The 16,018-nt window shown below is 36.2% G+C and overlaps 1 protein-coding gene across 1 annotated transcript in view; it reads left to right on the top strand.

Moving 5' to 3' along the window:
* The window catches only part of USP15 (ubiquitin specific peptidase 15), a 59,982-nt gene that overhangs the window by 31,861 nt on the left and 12,103 nt on the right, over positions 1-16,018 (top strand). Inside the window, exons 7-8 of the mRNA XM_088530376.1 lie at positions 5,176-5,259; positions 12,029-12,173. Coding sequence (XP_088386502.1) covers positions 5,176-5,259; positions 12,029-12,173 — 229 coding nt within the window. The remainder of the gene's footprint in view (positions 1-5,175; positions 5,260-12,028; positions 12,174-16,018) is intronic.

Below are 16,018 nucleotides of genomic sequence, written 5' to 3'. Positions count from 1 at the left end.
ACAGACTTTGCTATAAGAAGTATAATCGTAGAGGAGAGAGCTGACAGCTGCGGACTTAGCTCTAGGGCCTTAAATCATAAAGACTGCCTAAGCTTCCCTACCAGGAGCCAGCGTGCAGTTTGCTGGTGGATAATGACTTATAGACTGTGATAACCGTGTGTCTAAGCACATGTGAGTAAACATCAAGCATCCATAACGTTCAGCAGGAATGTTTTCATGTTCGCTTTAACACACGCATTTGTTTGATATCAGTTAACTCAGGGTTGAGAAACCTCGGCAAGTGCATGCCTTGAGCATCAAAAAAAAAAAATGATGGCCGAATGTTCACTCTTCTTTCTCCCGAAGAAATATAATTAACTGAATTAGGTTGCGTGTGTTTTGTTGTTGCTTTTTCTCTTTAAGAGAACAGTCTTCACCATAGTTGGTGTAACTTTCAACTTTAAAATAGGTAAATTGTGTATCAGCCTAATTCTAACCACACCTTCATGGATCTTAGGTGTCACAGAATTATTTCTCTAGAACTGTACTTTGCATATGATGAATGATTAAAAGAAAATTCAGCAGTCTATAAACATGAATATGACAGAATGAAAGAACAAAACCACAAATTTACCTGAAATCTGAATCTTGTGTTAAACAGCTGCAAATCAAGGCATATAGGAGGGAAAGAGTTGTTCTCTGCTTGCAGTGGTTTGAATATGTTGTCTGTATTTATGTATTTCCTCTACTATGGAACATTACCGGAGTTAAAATACAGTATAAATTAACCATAAGTTCAGCGAGATGAAAGTTTAGTTTCATGCAAGCTTACAAGATTCACCAGAATTTTAGATCATTTAGTGCAATACAGAAAAATGAACATTTCAAAATTGTTACATGGTTCCCGCTATTTTATTGGCTGAGAATTTTGTTTGTTGTCTTTGTTTGTTTGTCCATATGAGAAACAAGGCCATTTAGTGATTTTTTTTTTGACAAGCAGAGTTTCAAACTGATGTTTTTTGTCAAGTCAATAACTTAATTCATACAAATTAAGAAGTCGATATGCATTTTTGCCGGTGATCAACTATGCCTGGTATCTTCCAGAAGAGACTGTAGGTTGTATTATTTATTATGGGTAAGACCATGGGCTTTTCCTGTAAGCTCAGGATAGTAAAATCAACTTAATCTGCTTAAAAAGGGCAGATTTTTCATCCATGTTCAACTGATCAGGATTTGTCTAGGAGATGGTATTTACAGAACGGCATCCTGTGAGGGAATTTTTCGGTAGTTGGGTGCTTTTTGGAATATATCTCTTTGTCAAGCATCAGATCTGGATTAGGCTTGAGTTAGGTATGTCCATGCCCGTGTTCAAGTGCATCTAGTTACATGGATTACTGCTTAGTGGAAAAAATGTGATTGTAGAAAGTAAAGAAATATTGAAAAAATTTTACATTTTATTTATCCTACTCCACTAACTGATTTAAGATAAGCAAGATGGTTATTTGCCATAGGCTATGCAGAGATAGCCTTGACCTTGCTTTTAACGGCAATTCTCTTTATGCATTGGATTTCTTAAGTCTTTGTGCCAGCTCTGATTTGAACTGCAAGCTTGAATGAACTAGGCAAAGAACATACATTATGGTCATACTGTATCACCAATGATGCATGAGTGTTTAGAACAAAACTCTTTTTGAAATATTAGCTATTTCATGTTGTTCACTGGTTTACTTCATTCTTATGTGTGTTGCCTTGAGAAGAGGAGGCTCAGGGGAGACCTTGTTGCTCCCTACAACTAACTACATATACCTACCTAACTAACTACAACTACAAAAGAGGTTGTAGTGAGGTAGGGGTTGGTCTCTTCTCTGGAGTAACTACCACTAGTACAAGAGAAAGTGGCCTCAGGTTGCGCTAGGGGAGGTTTAGGTTGGATTTTGGGACTCACCGTCCCTGGCAGTGTTCAAGGAACGTGTAGGTGAGGTGCTTAGGGACTTGGTCTAACAGGTGTTATGTTGCAAGCCTTACGCTTGGACTCAATCTTGAAGGTCTTTTCCAATCATAATGGTTCTATGAATTTTTTGTTGAGAGATCTGCTCTAAACCAGATGAACAGCAGCTACCAATACACTACTGGTAGGTTTGGGTAGGGGCAGAATTACAGATTTTTCCATGTAGGTGCTGCCATTTTTTTTCTATTAAGCATGTAACCTTTTTATGTAGAGAGAATTTGACTGTTAAAGTTTTTCAAATTACTAATAAATACTGTTGAATACTGTTGTAGCAGTCTTCTAGTAAACCTCCTTTGCATCCAGTTATGGCTTTGGCCACTATGCTTTTGTTTTTTATAGCCCCAGCTTCTTCCTGGTGAAAGGAGTGTTGATCAGTTATTAGGAATAAAGATAAGAGAATTGACTGTCTAATATAGCGGAAAATCCAGAGTTCCCCTAATGCATAACACTGAGATGCAAAATATATACAGTTTGCTAGGTTCTATCCTGTATCTGAAACAGCAATTCTTTTTTTTTTTTTTTTTTGTGTGTGCCTTGTGTTTGTTTAAAATGTAATGTAAAATGCAGAAACCTTTGAACAGGTCAAACCAGAGCTTTAGGGGAAAATGGGCTACAGCTGAGGCAGTGGGAACGAGAAGTGTGCAGTAATAAGTACATGTGATATTCTTGTTTCAGTGGTTCCTCCTTTTAAAGGTTCATCTCAGTGAAGTACAGTAGGGCTTTGGAAAAGCTTTGGTCTTAGAATATCTATCTTCTGTTTGCCTATGTTGGTTTTTGTTTTTTGTTTCTTACTTCAGCAGACTTGTTCCCTGTGTATGCTTCTGGGTGGCTTTATTCTCCTCAGATGTGAGGAGAACTCCTCCGTTATTACCGGAGTACTGTGGTGAAATCACCCACTTGCAGCTCTTCGTTTATTTAGAGCGACGTGCTTATAAATATGGATGAACAGAATAAGTTATTTGTGAAATGCATTGGGCAGCTTCATAGGATGTTTGAAGAGGGTGGTAGACTCTCAAGATGCCTGGCAGCTCATACGCAGGCACTGGACAGCAGGCCTTTGGCCTTTCAGGGAACGTGCTTCATTTTGCTGTTGTAGGCAAACACGGAAGGAAATGTTTGGTGTAAAAGTGAAACACTTCAGACAACTCGTGAGACCCGTAGCGGGCCTTCTCTGCACACCAAACGGAAGACTTTTCTGATCGCTTTCTGTCCTTGGGTCTGGCTGTTCCCCAGAGCAGAAAGAAGGAAAGCTTTCTAGTACAGGTGTGAGTTCAGTGCTCAGGTAGATTGTGATGCTAAATAGGTATTTACAAATTTGGGATGGGGTTGTTGAACGTTACGCGTATTTCTCTTCGCTACTGCTTCTGTTTAGAGATGAAATGATGAAAAAACTGTTAATGCTTCTTTTCTCTTGCAACAAGGTAAAATTAGGTGAAAACTAAAATATCATTAAATTTTAAACTCCTTGTGATCTATGTTCTAAAATAACCTTAAACAAAGACTGTAATTACTAAAATGGTGCGTTGAATCATGACGCATGCCTTATGCCCACACAACTTAAAACATATTTATTAATTTGAGAAACTCCAGACGTAGTAGTTGATCGTATCTTCATGATGTGGAATATCATTTAGCTAATAAAGGCTCAAATGTTAAAATTATACAGAATACGGTTAATCTAACTGACAAAATAAAGTAGATTTTTCTTCATAATTGAAGGAATTATGAACATAATTATGGATTTTCTTCATAATACAAGAATTCCAAATGTAACATTCTTTATACCAACATTAAGTATATGTGAGTATTCAGTTGACTTTTGCCTCAAACATTGAAATACATAGAGATGTAAAAGAATACTGCCGTTTGGTTATAATAATTTATTGTAATATTTTCTGATTTGAAAAACGCCCTCAATAAACACACATGTTTAAACAATGCAAACATTTCACTATTTTTGGCACAATTTGATTTATTTTTCTAAAAACAGAAAAATCTATCCTAAAATCTTATTAGTTTTTGTATGTTTAAATGCAGGGAAGAGTTACCACATTACTTCTCTGCAGGACTTAATGGTGTGAGCATGAACATAAGTAGCCGTAAGCATGTAGAAGAGGGATTTCTCTGTATTGGTGTCAGTATCTGTTTGTATTTGATAGCAAATGCTGAATTTTAAGTAGATTTTTTTAGCATGTGGACAATAGTGCGCAACCAGGAGTAAATCTACTGGTTGCCGTCTTCAAGAATGAAGTTCCCCTCCTTTTTCCTCAATTGAGAACTGGACCTATGTAGCCTGTGGATCTGTGTTTAAACAAAAAATCCTGAACATACAGATTGTTTCGTTGTTTTTGCTGCCTCGATTTTATGAGATGTATTACAAATATATATATTACAGAGTTACAGTTGTTGCATTACATGGAGGGCCGTAGCTTCATCCAACCCAGCTGGAGCTGTGTAGGGTCCACTCAAAGAAGCATAAGGGTGGCTCAACATCTCTGAGCATTCAGTGCAGCTTTTATAAGACTTGCTCTAGCAAATTAAAATATACTGCAAGATAGTTGTATGTTGTATTAATTGCTACATTCAGGGTCTTTTGTGCTTAAGATGTTCTGTATTTTTATATTTAAAAATAGGCTTATGCAGTGGGGTTGAATAATAATTCTATTAACGTTCGGGTAAAGGCTTTAAAGCTTGCTTGATAATCTGTATAATGCCATGGAATATTATAACAATGTTAATAAGGCAATTTTAATTAAATAGTTTCATGCTACTTTTAAACTAACCTCGGAGTATGTATCTTAATCATATTCATATCTCAACACCCACTCGTATTTAAATGAAAAATTCATAAAATTACCATATTAGAAATTTTACATTGTAGGTTTTAGAACAACTTATGTATAGTCATATCATAAACTGAAAACAATTTATAGTACTGTGATCTTTTTGCTTGTTTTGATCAGAGATGTCTCTTCAGCATGATAAGAAACTTTAAAGTTTTGTAAAGTATTTCTGCTTTTAAAAGTTTAATTCTGAGAGTTGCATGTCATGGCTATTTTTAGCGTGTACCTGAGTTTTAAAAAAAAATCTTTTTCATGTTTGTTGAACTCTGCTCACTTATTAGCTTTCTTCCATAGTTTTAATATCTCAACATTTTTATCTAATTTATCATTTTTATATTTTTAAAGGTCCCCAGGTGCATCCAATTTTTCAACTTTACCAAAGATCTCTCCATCTCTATCAAATAATTATAACAACATGAACAACAGAAAGTAAGCAGTATATCTTAAAAAATATTTCTTTAATTGAATCAAATATGTCATAAGAAAATGTTCTTGTTTTGTAGTTATTAGGTGAAGAAGTGTTTGTATGTGTGTGTGTGGTATTATTATCAGTATTTTATAGCATAGGTGTTGTATCGCATAATATCAGGAAACAAAACTCCAGGTAAAGATGCTTGGTAAATTTTAGTCCTCAGTATATGAGACACTAAAAAGAGTATTGAGCGCTGTAAGAAAAGGTAAAAGGACTTAGGATTCAGTGCTTATGGAATTAAAAATACAAAGTATTACAAACACTGTCCTCCTCTCTGAGATAACCAGTGTATAAGTATAAACTGTTTTTAGTTAAGGTGTTCAGGTTTCTCTTACTGATTGATGATAAGCTGTTATAGTAGCATATGTGATACCACACACTGTTTTGAGACCACTAAAACTGAAGTTGTAATTGTTGTCATGCTGATTATAGCCATTAACTTCCAGCAGTTAAACTTCTGTCTTAACCACTAGTTTTATAGAGATCAGATTGTTTGGGACACTTGAGCATTACAGAGCAGAGAATTAGTCAAAGAGTCTTCTCACTTTTAAGGGTTTTCTCCTTTAAAATGCAAATTCAAAATGGTATAAAAGTATGTGTGCGTTGCTTAATGTGGTAAAACTCTTCTTTCAAATCCAGTGGCCAACTTTCTGTGTAATCCTTTTTATTCTACACAGCTATGAGAAGTTGGCAAATATAGAAAAACATGGAATTATTTCACTTTAACTTAACAGATATTGGAACATCTTTCAAGTGCTTGAAACCAGAAAGCACCCATCTTTAAGGCAAGCTTGAGGAAATTGAAGAGGCTTATTCTTACCATTCAAATTGAAATTAAAATATTTTTCGGGACTTGTGATCAAACTGAAGATGTTAAATATTAAAAAGGTGATATAAATATTAAATATCTTATACAGTATCTTCCGGTTAAATACTGCATTTATCAGAAGTGATTTTTCACTTGTGCTTCTACCAATTGTGAGCAGCTCCAACTCTCACTGTTAAACAGTTCAAATCCATATATTTAACTTCAGTCTATTTTACTGTGTGTGTGAATGTGTAGTAAATTAAGAAAACAAAAAACAAAAAGCACAAAGCTTAATGTATTTATGACTGTATGAAAAATTACTTGACCAGAGCTGAGCCTCTAGCTGACAACTAATCTCTTTCCCCCATTACTTGTGCAAAAGACAGTTGTAATGCCTCCAGCAAAGCTTAACAGTCACTGTTTGAGGGAGACCAGATTTTAAATCAGTAAGCTCCTTTTTCATTTGTTTCGGGGCTTTTTTGTGTGTGTCTGTTAATGTACGTTATTATCTCCCAGGTGATACTGTACCTAGTTTTAGAAAGCACTTAGGAAGCCTGTTGCCATCTTCTACAGCTTTTAAAGATACTTTTCTCATTTGCTTTAACTGTTCTTTTTGTTTGAGGCCAAAATGAAAATTTTTAGAATTTGAAGGTCTGTTGTTTTTCTTTCCTTCCTTTTTTTTTTTTTTAATAAGGATTTTCAGAATTGAATGCTTAAGATGAAGTGATAGATTCAGACTGCATGCAGATTTTGGCCTTTCAAGTGTCCCACGTAAAATCTAAATGTTTAGAAACTACTTAGGAGTATGTTCTCTGTAGATTTGTGAAATACAAGAAATTTTTCTCCTTCAATTCAGAACACCGTATATCTGGATATCAGGCAACACAGATATTCAACACAGAGGAATGTATCTTTCCTTTCAATGCAGTAATCTAATTAAGTTTGACATGAAAAGTATTTAAAAAAAAACTTTTAATTCACTACAATATATAGTAAAAGAAAACCTTTAACAGCATTCTTATGGAATTCTTATTCAAGGCGAAGTAGCTTAGCACTAAATAAGTCATATTAATTTATGTACAGATCATTTTCTGAAGTATATAATGCTGAGCTGAGATGATTTTTTTTTTTGACTTCAAAAGATGATAAAAGTAGAAATGTATTTTAATTGTTTTAAATCGTTCTGGGATAAAATCTGTTTCTGTTTTCCACTCTTCTCCCCAATAATTTCCTCTTTTTCCACTAGTTAATGCTAGTTAATGCTCTTTTCATTACTTAATTAACTATTTATGTCAGCCTTGACTGGAATTTATTTTCATATTTCTGCCTCATTGTATCTTATGTTGTATTATGTCTTTAATATAGCAGAGAAATGGTATATTTTGGGCCTCTCAGGATCCATTGGCACTTCCATATGGACATGAGATGCTGTGTTTCTTATGAAATGCCAACATCCATTTTGAAAATAATCTTAGTTGACAAGACTGAGTTCTGGGCAGAAAAAAATAAGAATAGTCATATAAATCGGTTGTTTGCTAACAGATAAGTAATAATTAGCACAAGAAATTTGAAAACCTAGATTGTTTAATGGTAGTAATAAATGCTGCTAGTTGCAAGCCTGTTTTTGCAATTCATAGCTTGGCTATGGAGTACAAATTAGTTTAAAACTTTACAAATATGTTATATTCCCCCTGTGAAGTATATGCTTCTAGAATACTTGCCTAATCCAGGAAGTAATCTGCGTGGTGTTAAGCCTCAGATGAGTAAATTCTTGAGTATGCCTTGAGCTATTCATTTATTAAATAATAGAAATAGCTTGTGCAAATTTTCTCAGGACAACAGCTTTCATTTCTGTAAGTATGAGGTTTAAATTGCACACTTGATGGAACAGACAATTCCACCTAGTTGATCATTGGTATTCTTTTGCCTTTAGAGGTGATCTTGTTAAAAAAAAAAAAAAAAAAGATAGGAGGATTAACATAATATATGTTGGTGGACTCAGAGCAAGGAGAGAAATGCATCATTTAAGGTGTTAATGAAATGTCTGTCATAAAGCAGTACATTTCATGAAATCTATAGGTTTTTTTTTTAATTATGTGTGGAAAGGAAGACAAAAAACACTTGAATGGAGATTTTGCTTAGGGATTTCAGTGAGAAACTTTTTCCAAATGTAACTGTTGCTTCAGACTCTTAAAATTACATGCTCTGTCATTTAACAGCCTCAGCTTGTCAGAAGATGGACAGCTGGCATCTTTGTTCACATGCTTGGTGAATACACCAATATTTCAATAAGTATAATTATTATGTCACCTGTAGGAACAGCTTATTCTTACTACATCTGCAGCATAGTATGAAGAAGGGGACCTCTTTTTTTGTAATCTTCTCTAAACAGATTTTAATGTCATTGTTTGATCTTCAGATGATCTTCATCAGAAATAACAGAGTAGTCGCTGGGTATGGCGTGAGCCTCTCCTGATGCATCAGGCATGTCTAAAAATTGATTTAAGGCAATTACGGGTTTGTTAAAGTGATTGGACACAAAGACACCTTGCCAGCGCATTGTAGTAGTTTAAATATGTCGAGCTCAGTTCAGTTCCAAGCTTGGGATCTTCTGGCATCAGTCTTGCTGCTTTTTACTGCACCCGTTGTTGAGGTAGGGGACCCCGCTGTCACACCGTGCAGTTTTCAAATGCTTTTCCAAATCTCTGTGCACCATCTGCACGCTTCCCAGAACACCAGCTGTCCCATGGATAGGGCACATAGGTCAACTATTGTGTGCACAACGCAAGATGTGTAGATTTTATAGGTCATAAAATCTCATTCAGAAACCTCCCTTTACCCTTTTCACTACTCCGGGAGCTCTGTCCAGCTGTTAAAGTGTCCCAAGGTCATTTACTTTTCTCCGGTCTTGTCTTGCATTTTGATTGAGCAGCAGACTCAATTGGAAGAGCAACGTTTCTTTTAAGAGATGGTGGTGTCCTCTTCATGCCTTTACATTTAGCCAGAATGCTGCATTCTAACACCACCCCCATGGATTTTTTTCCTGTATTGTTCCTTCCTTACAGGCACCTTTTAAAGGTTTCCAGGAAAAGCCGATTAGCAAATTATTTCTTCCGGGGCATTTCTGCTTGAATAGAAGTTTGTATACACTTGCCTTGGGTGTAGATTTTCTTTCCATTGTTAGCCATTGCTATTAACTCTTGATAATGCTGTCACTTTTGTCCAGTTTCAAAAGCACAAAAAGCCAGAGGCAAAATGTAATCTAAATAAAAAATAACTCTTCCAGGCAAAAAAGACACTTGCAGACTGATAAAGCTATAAGGAGAGGTAAACTAATCTAAAGCATTCTTTTTTCTTGCAGGAAGGATTGTTGATTTGTATAACCCCTTTTCTCTTTTGCTGTTTTTCCCTAGTATCAAACAAATAACTCTTAAATATGCTGTCTCCTACACAAAATAGGCACTGTATTTCACCTGAAGCCTTTTGATAAAATTCCACAGAAACCTGAAAGTTTCTGCATGTGTGCCCAATGTTTAACTGAAAAAGAAGAGGAATTTGCCAGTTCCCTCATGTTCTCTGTAGTTTCTTGAGGGAGAGCCGTTATGATTCCAGGTTTATAATTGCCAAATTGGGGAGTTCAGTTATTTTACCAACTGAAAGAATATTTCTTCCGTGAGAAGAAAAGCAAATGAATAGGCCTGACTCATGGGATGAATGTGATAACCCTGTTCTCTAAACCTCTAAAATGCACTTCTGTGGGCAGACATGGGAGATGAAAGAGCTTAGCAGTGATTTTCTTTTTCTGAGAAATGAACTGGGACAATCTGTGTCCCATATAGCTCTGAGCCTAGCTCTGAGGCTCTGTCTGCATTACAGTTTTCTTGAATTAAATTATCATGGTGTTACTCAGCTAAATGGAAGAAGTCTTTCCCATGCGTGCACTACAGCTAATGGGAAGGCTCTGCGATTTCTCACTTTCTAGTGTCCCTCCTAAGCTGACAGTTCTTGAGTGGGAGGGGAGTCTTGGAGACAGAAGAAGAGAGGGAGTGAAAATCCGCAGGGAAATTGCTCTCAACTAGTTTATTGCCCTGTACCTCCTAAAATTCCAACATAACTCTGTCTTCTGATAACCATATGAAAAGTGTTACTTTAAGTCAAAGGAAGAATGTGTTGGGAAGCAAGCAGAGCCAAAGTTGAAATTTATCGTGTACCCTGTTTGTGTGCAACTCGTACAAGGTCCGTTCATGTGCTACTGAGCAGAGCCGAGGCTTTTGTTCCGAAGGCCACGCTAGCTCCAGTTTCAGGATTGTGCTGCTGCTTCCTGGGAGAACCAGGGCTTGAGAGTTTAGGACAGCTGGGATTGACTGCAGCAAGCTGTGCTGCAGTTGCAAAAAGAGACATGGATGAACCAAGGATTGATTATAGGAACGGGGGGACACTGTGGAGAGAAGTTGAAGGGAATCCAGGGTTAGGAAAATGTCTTATATAAAGTAGGGTGAAAATTTTAATTTAGGAATAGATTGAACACACACAATATGCTTTGCAGGATTTTGTGTGGAAAATGACCAGTAAAAATAATGCCATTTAGCTGGTTTGGGGCAAATCAGACGAATATTCGTACATATGGAGAAGAGAAGGGCCGAAAGGGAATTCGGCAGAGAAAAAAATTTTTAAAAAGTTAGATGGGGAAGTTTGTGAAAAAAGAATTCTAAAGGATGGTGGAGATATGACCTGTACAGGTTCTTAATCCCATTGAAAAGGAGGAGGAATTTTCTTCTCCCTTGCACTTGAAATTTTGAGTAAATCTTCATGAAAACAAAACCACTGTTATTAAAGGGATAATTCCTGACCTGTGGTGACTGCTGAAATTCAGGTGGGTGTGGAGAGTATCAATTGCACTGTGTAATGGAGCAGTGTGACTAGTGTACTGGTTGGCACTGTTGCATCCTCTTACTTCTAAGATTGTAAATCTTGATTATTTGTTAGGATTAATTCATGGCACTGTTTAACTTTTCCTGTGTCATTGGTTTTCAACCTTGTAATTGGCTTTCACATTTTTGTTTCAACTTTCTTCTAATGTGAGTAGCAGTTAGGGCTCTTGACTTGGGGCTCTTAAGCCCAAGCTACAGTGTGATGACTACTTTGAGACTGGCATAGCTTAAGAAAGGGAATCTTTCATAAATCATTCTTAATCTTTCTTAAGAAAGAGAATATTTCTATTTGGTTGGCTTTTTAGTATCTGGATGTTCATCTATATTTAATTTTTGCAATTATCATCTGGTAATATATTACTGTAAATCTAACCATTTTATCTGCTTCAACTTTCTCCAGTTTCTGCAAATACTTGCATCATGGGAATTTCTGAGAAAGTTGTTAAAAGGCATTTTGTACAGTTTTTCTCTCTCAAGGCTTTCCTGCATTTGCTTGCTGGATTGTGCTCCCCCAGCAGGGAAGCGTAAATAGTGTCTGATGTAGTAAGGCAGCAATTCCCCAGTGGCCTTGGAAATCTAAGCTCTCACCTGTAACTCTGCATTCCCATTCGCACTGTCCTCACTCTCTTACAGCAGCAGGATGTCAAGGGGGCAGAAACAATTTATTGCTGCTGGTGATGTCTAAAGTCTGAGTCTAATTGTGGTGGAGCAGTGAATGGAGGGAGTCATGAAAAAGGTGTGATAGTTACGGTTATTGCGGCGCTTCAGGGTTTGGTTCTTTGAAAAGGTAACTTTTTAAATTCAGAAGAGAGAGAAAAAAAAACACAAAGTTAAATGCGTCTTTAAAATCTTCACAGTAGTTCTTAGAAACTCCAAATCATTTAAGTTTATAAAGTGCTTGTATGTTTTAAAGCACTAAAGAGTACATGTTTGCATGGTGAAAGTTGTTGGGTTTTGGTTTTTTGCCTTTTTTTTTTGTTTTTGCAGTGTGAAAAACTCAAACTATTGTCTCCCATCATATACTGCTTATAAAAACTACGATTATTCAGAGCCAGGAAGACACAACGAGCAGCCAGGCTTGTGTGGTCTGAGTAACTTGGGGAATACATGTTTCATGAATTCAGCAATTCAGGTAGGTACTTTTGTAGTCAAATGAGCTTATCTTAATATTTTAAAAATAATATTTTATGATATTTTGTCGCATTTGAACCTAACATTAAGAGACTCTACTAAGTGGCAAGATAATATTGAGTATTTAGTATTGGTACTGTGGAAAAGTAGACTTACGTAATGGATCAAAGAGGATTTCCCTGTTTTTATTCATGTCATGAAAAATACTAGAAACAAAGTGAAATACTTATTGTGAAACTATAGTCTTTTGCCTTTTTTTATTATTTAACTGTATGTACTCAGCTATAAAGAACTACGCTTCCTTTACAGAGAGGGAAATAAGGAGAACACATAATAAAGATCAGAATGATTTTACTGTGATGTTTTGCAAAATGTAGGGAGGAAAAAAAGGCAGAATTCTGAGAAGATGCATTTAAGTTCTCATTATTGCCTACCACTACTTACTTTTGTAAGTACATGAAAAAAATAGTGTATAGTAGTTTTACTGGCTGGTTAATGCTATGACTGTTTTTTACAAAATGTTCTCTAAAGCTTTAATTTTTCATTTCTGAAATGTTATAAATAATCCTTTACACATTTATTATTAATCCTATTGCACATCTATCTATCACTTCTCCAATAACAAGCCCAAGGCAAGTTTCATGATTTTTGAAAGATTGGTTTTTTTTGCTACATTTGTGATATATTCTTCAACTGAACTATGTTTGTCATTGAAATAAGAGTATTTCTTGATACTGATAATAAGAATATTTTATAAAAGAGAAGAATATTTTTGCACTGTTTTGAGTTCATTGCTAGAATAAATGTTCTGACAATTGACAAGGTGATATTCTACGTGCTAAAGAGGAGACAGCTCAATTATTTGTAATAAGCTAGTTTTGTGGTTAGAAGAAGACAGAAGAATCTTTTTGCAGGATTTTGTCTGTTGTGTTACTTAGAATTACATGGATTTTTTTCCCTGACCTCATTATATGAAATATGAAGTGACTGAGCAATGCAAACTATGCCTCTCTGTTTCTCTGAAAAGAAAAATTTGCATTTATAATGTCCCTGTTTTCTAACATACGAGAGATCTATCATTAGTTAATTAATAGTATAAAACTACCTCTCCACCCTGCAGCGATCACTTTGGGAACACTGCTAGTTCTGTGATGTCTGATGTCATTTTTGTTGGCCTGTTAATGAAGTGAACTAAATAACTTGTATGTGTATGTGTTTTGCCCTTAAATTTTGCACTTAAATTTGCTGGAATATGGTGAGGGGTTTTAATATCCTTCTGTGGTTGATAAACACTTAAACTTTATCTTCTTGAGACGTATTTGAATACTGGTCATGGAAAGTTCAATGGATTACCTGGCCTTTATTTCTAACTAGGTATCCTACACTTAGGTTAGGATATTGGGAACCTTTCAAAATATTTCCCCCATCCCCAGCCTTTTGAATAGCTGTTATTTTGTGGATGAGATGCAACTAGAATATAAAGGCTAGTTGCTTTGAGGTGGTCTGTGCAGACTTGCTGTCTCTTCTGTATGTGTCGGAATCACTTTGGTCGGAAGGGACCTCGTAATGTTTTATTTGGCACAGCCATCTGCTCAAAGCAGCAGCCCCCAGGGCCTGGTTCAGATCAGCTTTGGAGTATTTGCAAGAACAGAGATTATACAGGCAAGTATGTTGAAAAGATTATGCATCAGTGTCTAACAGTATCAGATCCTCTAGTAGCTACTCATAAGCTCTTGTCTGAAATGGTAGCAAAGGTAACAGCTCTATGCCTCAGACACGGCCACGTCCAGATAGATGGGTGTGCTTTCCATTTCTGCCGTTAATGTCTTGCTATCCTGGAATGGCAAAGCAGACACAAAGAAAGGGCAGTGATCTGAAGTGATCTTCCTGTCTCATGGATGCAAATACATGTGAATATTCTGAGGAAATGATGAAACTGTCTTTTCAGATGAGAACTGACAACCTAAAAATGTCTTTCTGGTGAAACAACACATTGTCAACCATTAAGTTTACTAAGAACCTATAGAAAAATTGCCTGTTTCGGCGTTACTTGGTTCCTTGTTCTGGAACTGCCATTCTGCTAATCAGCATGATGAGCTTAGCTAGTCAGCTAGGCTGATTTGATCTGCTAAACTAGTCTAAAAACAAATAATAATAATATAGACCAGTGAAAAACTGAGGAGGAGAAAACACTGGATAACAGCACTTCAGCAGAGTATCAGAACCAGCAGAGATGGAGCAGGACTTCTGTCTTTGGGCAGCAGCAGTTATTTGTCATATCACACAGAACATGAGATTTTTACCTGAATTAATCTGTTAGCTTAGCCTGGTTTGCACTGAGCAGTTCCAGGGTAACTGATGGAACTCGGATGCTCTTCCATTTGTTTTTAGGCTAATACTAAAAACAGTCTATTGACAACTCTGCACTTGACCACTTCTCGCACCACCGAGAGACCAAGGATTTGTCCTCTTGGCTGTGCTGAACAATTTGGAATTGGCAGCACATATCCATGAGGTAGTAGTGGTCATCAAAGGACAGTTGAAGGAATAAAATTATTTACTTCAGGAAAGAGCCAGCTTCAGCTTTTGTTATTCCAAAAGGTCCTGGAACATCAGGATATTTTTGCAGTGTTTCAGAGGACTGTGATATGCTGTGAAATTCAACTCCTATATGGAGAGCTGCCTACAGCACAAGACCGACTTTGCTTACATGTATCCCTCAAATATAATAGGCAGAAAGAAAGCTTTTAATTTATTGCCTTTCTCAATAAATTTGTAATTCTTCCACCCTCAGTGGCTGCATCTTAAGCAGAAGAGAGTGTGGACCCAAAATTACTGTTCTTCCCCTTCTTTGCAGGGAGGCAGATGAAGGATGAAATGTTTGATCTTTCTTTGAACCTTTAATAGAAGAAAGAATGCAGAAAAGTTTGTAATGCATAATGAAGAAACTTTGATAAATCCATATGTTAAGCCAAGTGGATCCATATGGATCATTTCTGATTTATTGGAGAAGTTTTTGCTTAAAGGAATGTGAGGAGTAGCATACGCAAATTCAGAGTGGTTTCCTAAAATTGTAAGTGGTATTTCAATGATTATATCCTGGTATCTGTAAGTGCTGACAAAATAAATGAACTGGTACAGAGGATGAATGATTATCTGAGCCTAAACAAAGGCCTCTGCATTCCCTGATTTAGTTTAGGCTCTGAACAGCTTCACAAAATTGCCCAAGAGGAGGAGTAGCACAAACATACAAACCTTCCCTTCCTGCGCCTGAAAAAAAAAAAAAATCAGTTTCCGACTATTTTCAGGTTGCAGGGTTTTCTGAATGTGATGTAATCTGATCAAATAAGTAACACTCTCTTTTTCTCCCAAGTACCTAGGCTGCTTCTCCTTGAGGCCTTGCGAACTTTGTGCATTTATAATGTCCTTTAGTGAGGAATTTCATGAAACTACTATTCATTTGTCAAGAACAAACTTTTTTGGTTTGAACTTGAATGCAAATAGTGTCATCATACTGGCATACAAGAAGAGAGATTGTCTAAAAGTATCAGTTTTCATACACAGTACTTAAGCTGTAATTTGACTGAACTACTGTGTCAAATTCTACGGTAAAGCTTTTGAAAGGCATTGCCCTTGAAGGACTTATAAGGATAGCTGCAGCCAATCCTGGTTTAAAATAACTGCTTCTGGGAAAAAAAAAATCCTTTTTTCTTGTAGGAAAGCAACAAGGCATTACAGTTTAGAGTATTGTTTACAGGTGCTCTAACGAAGTTCAAACTTTTTTTTTTTTTGTCAGAGTTGGTTCAAATTGCAGTTCTTTTTGTCTAAAAATTTCTTTTTCTTTTT

This window comes from Tinamus guttatus, unplaced genomic scaffold (genome assembly GCF_059628265.1).
Source record: "Tinamus guttatus ecotype Peru unplaced genomic scaffold, ASM5962826v1 Tinamus_guttatus_pri_ptg000368l, whole genome shotgun sequence".
In the NCBI taxonomy this organism is placed as follows: Eukaryota; Metazoa; Chordata; class Aves; order Tinamiformes; family Tinamidae; genus Tinamus; species Tinamus guttatus.
This window is presented reverse-complemented; position numbering and strand designations above follow the sequence as displayed.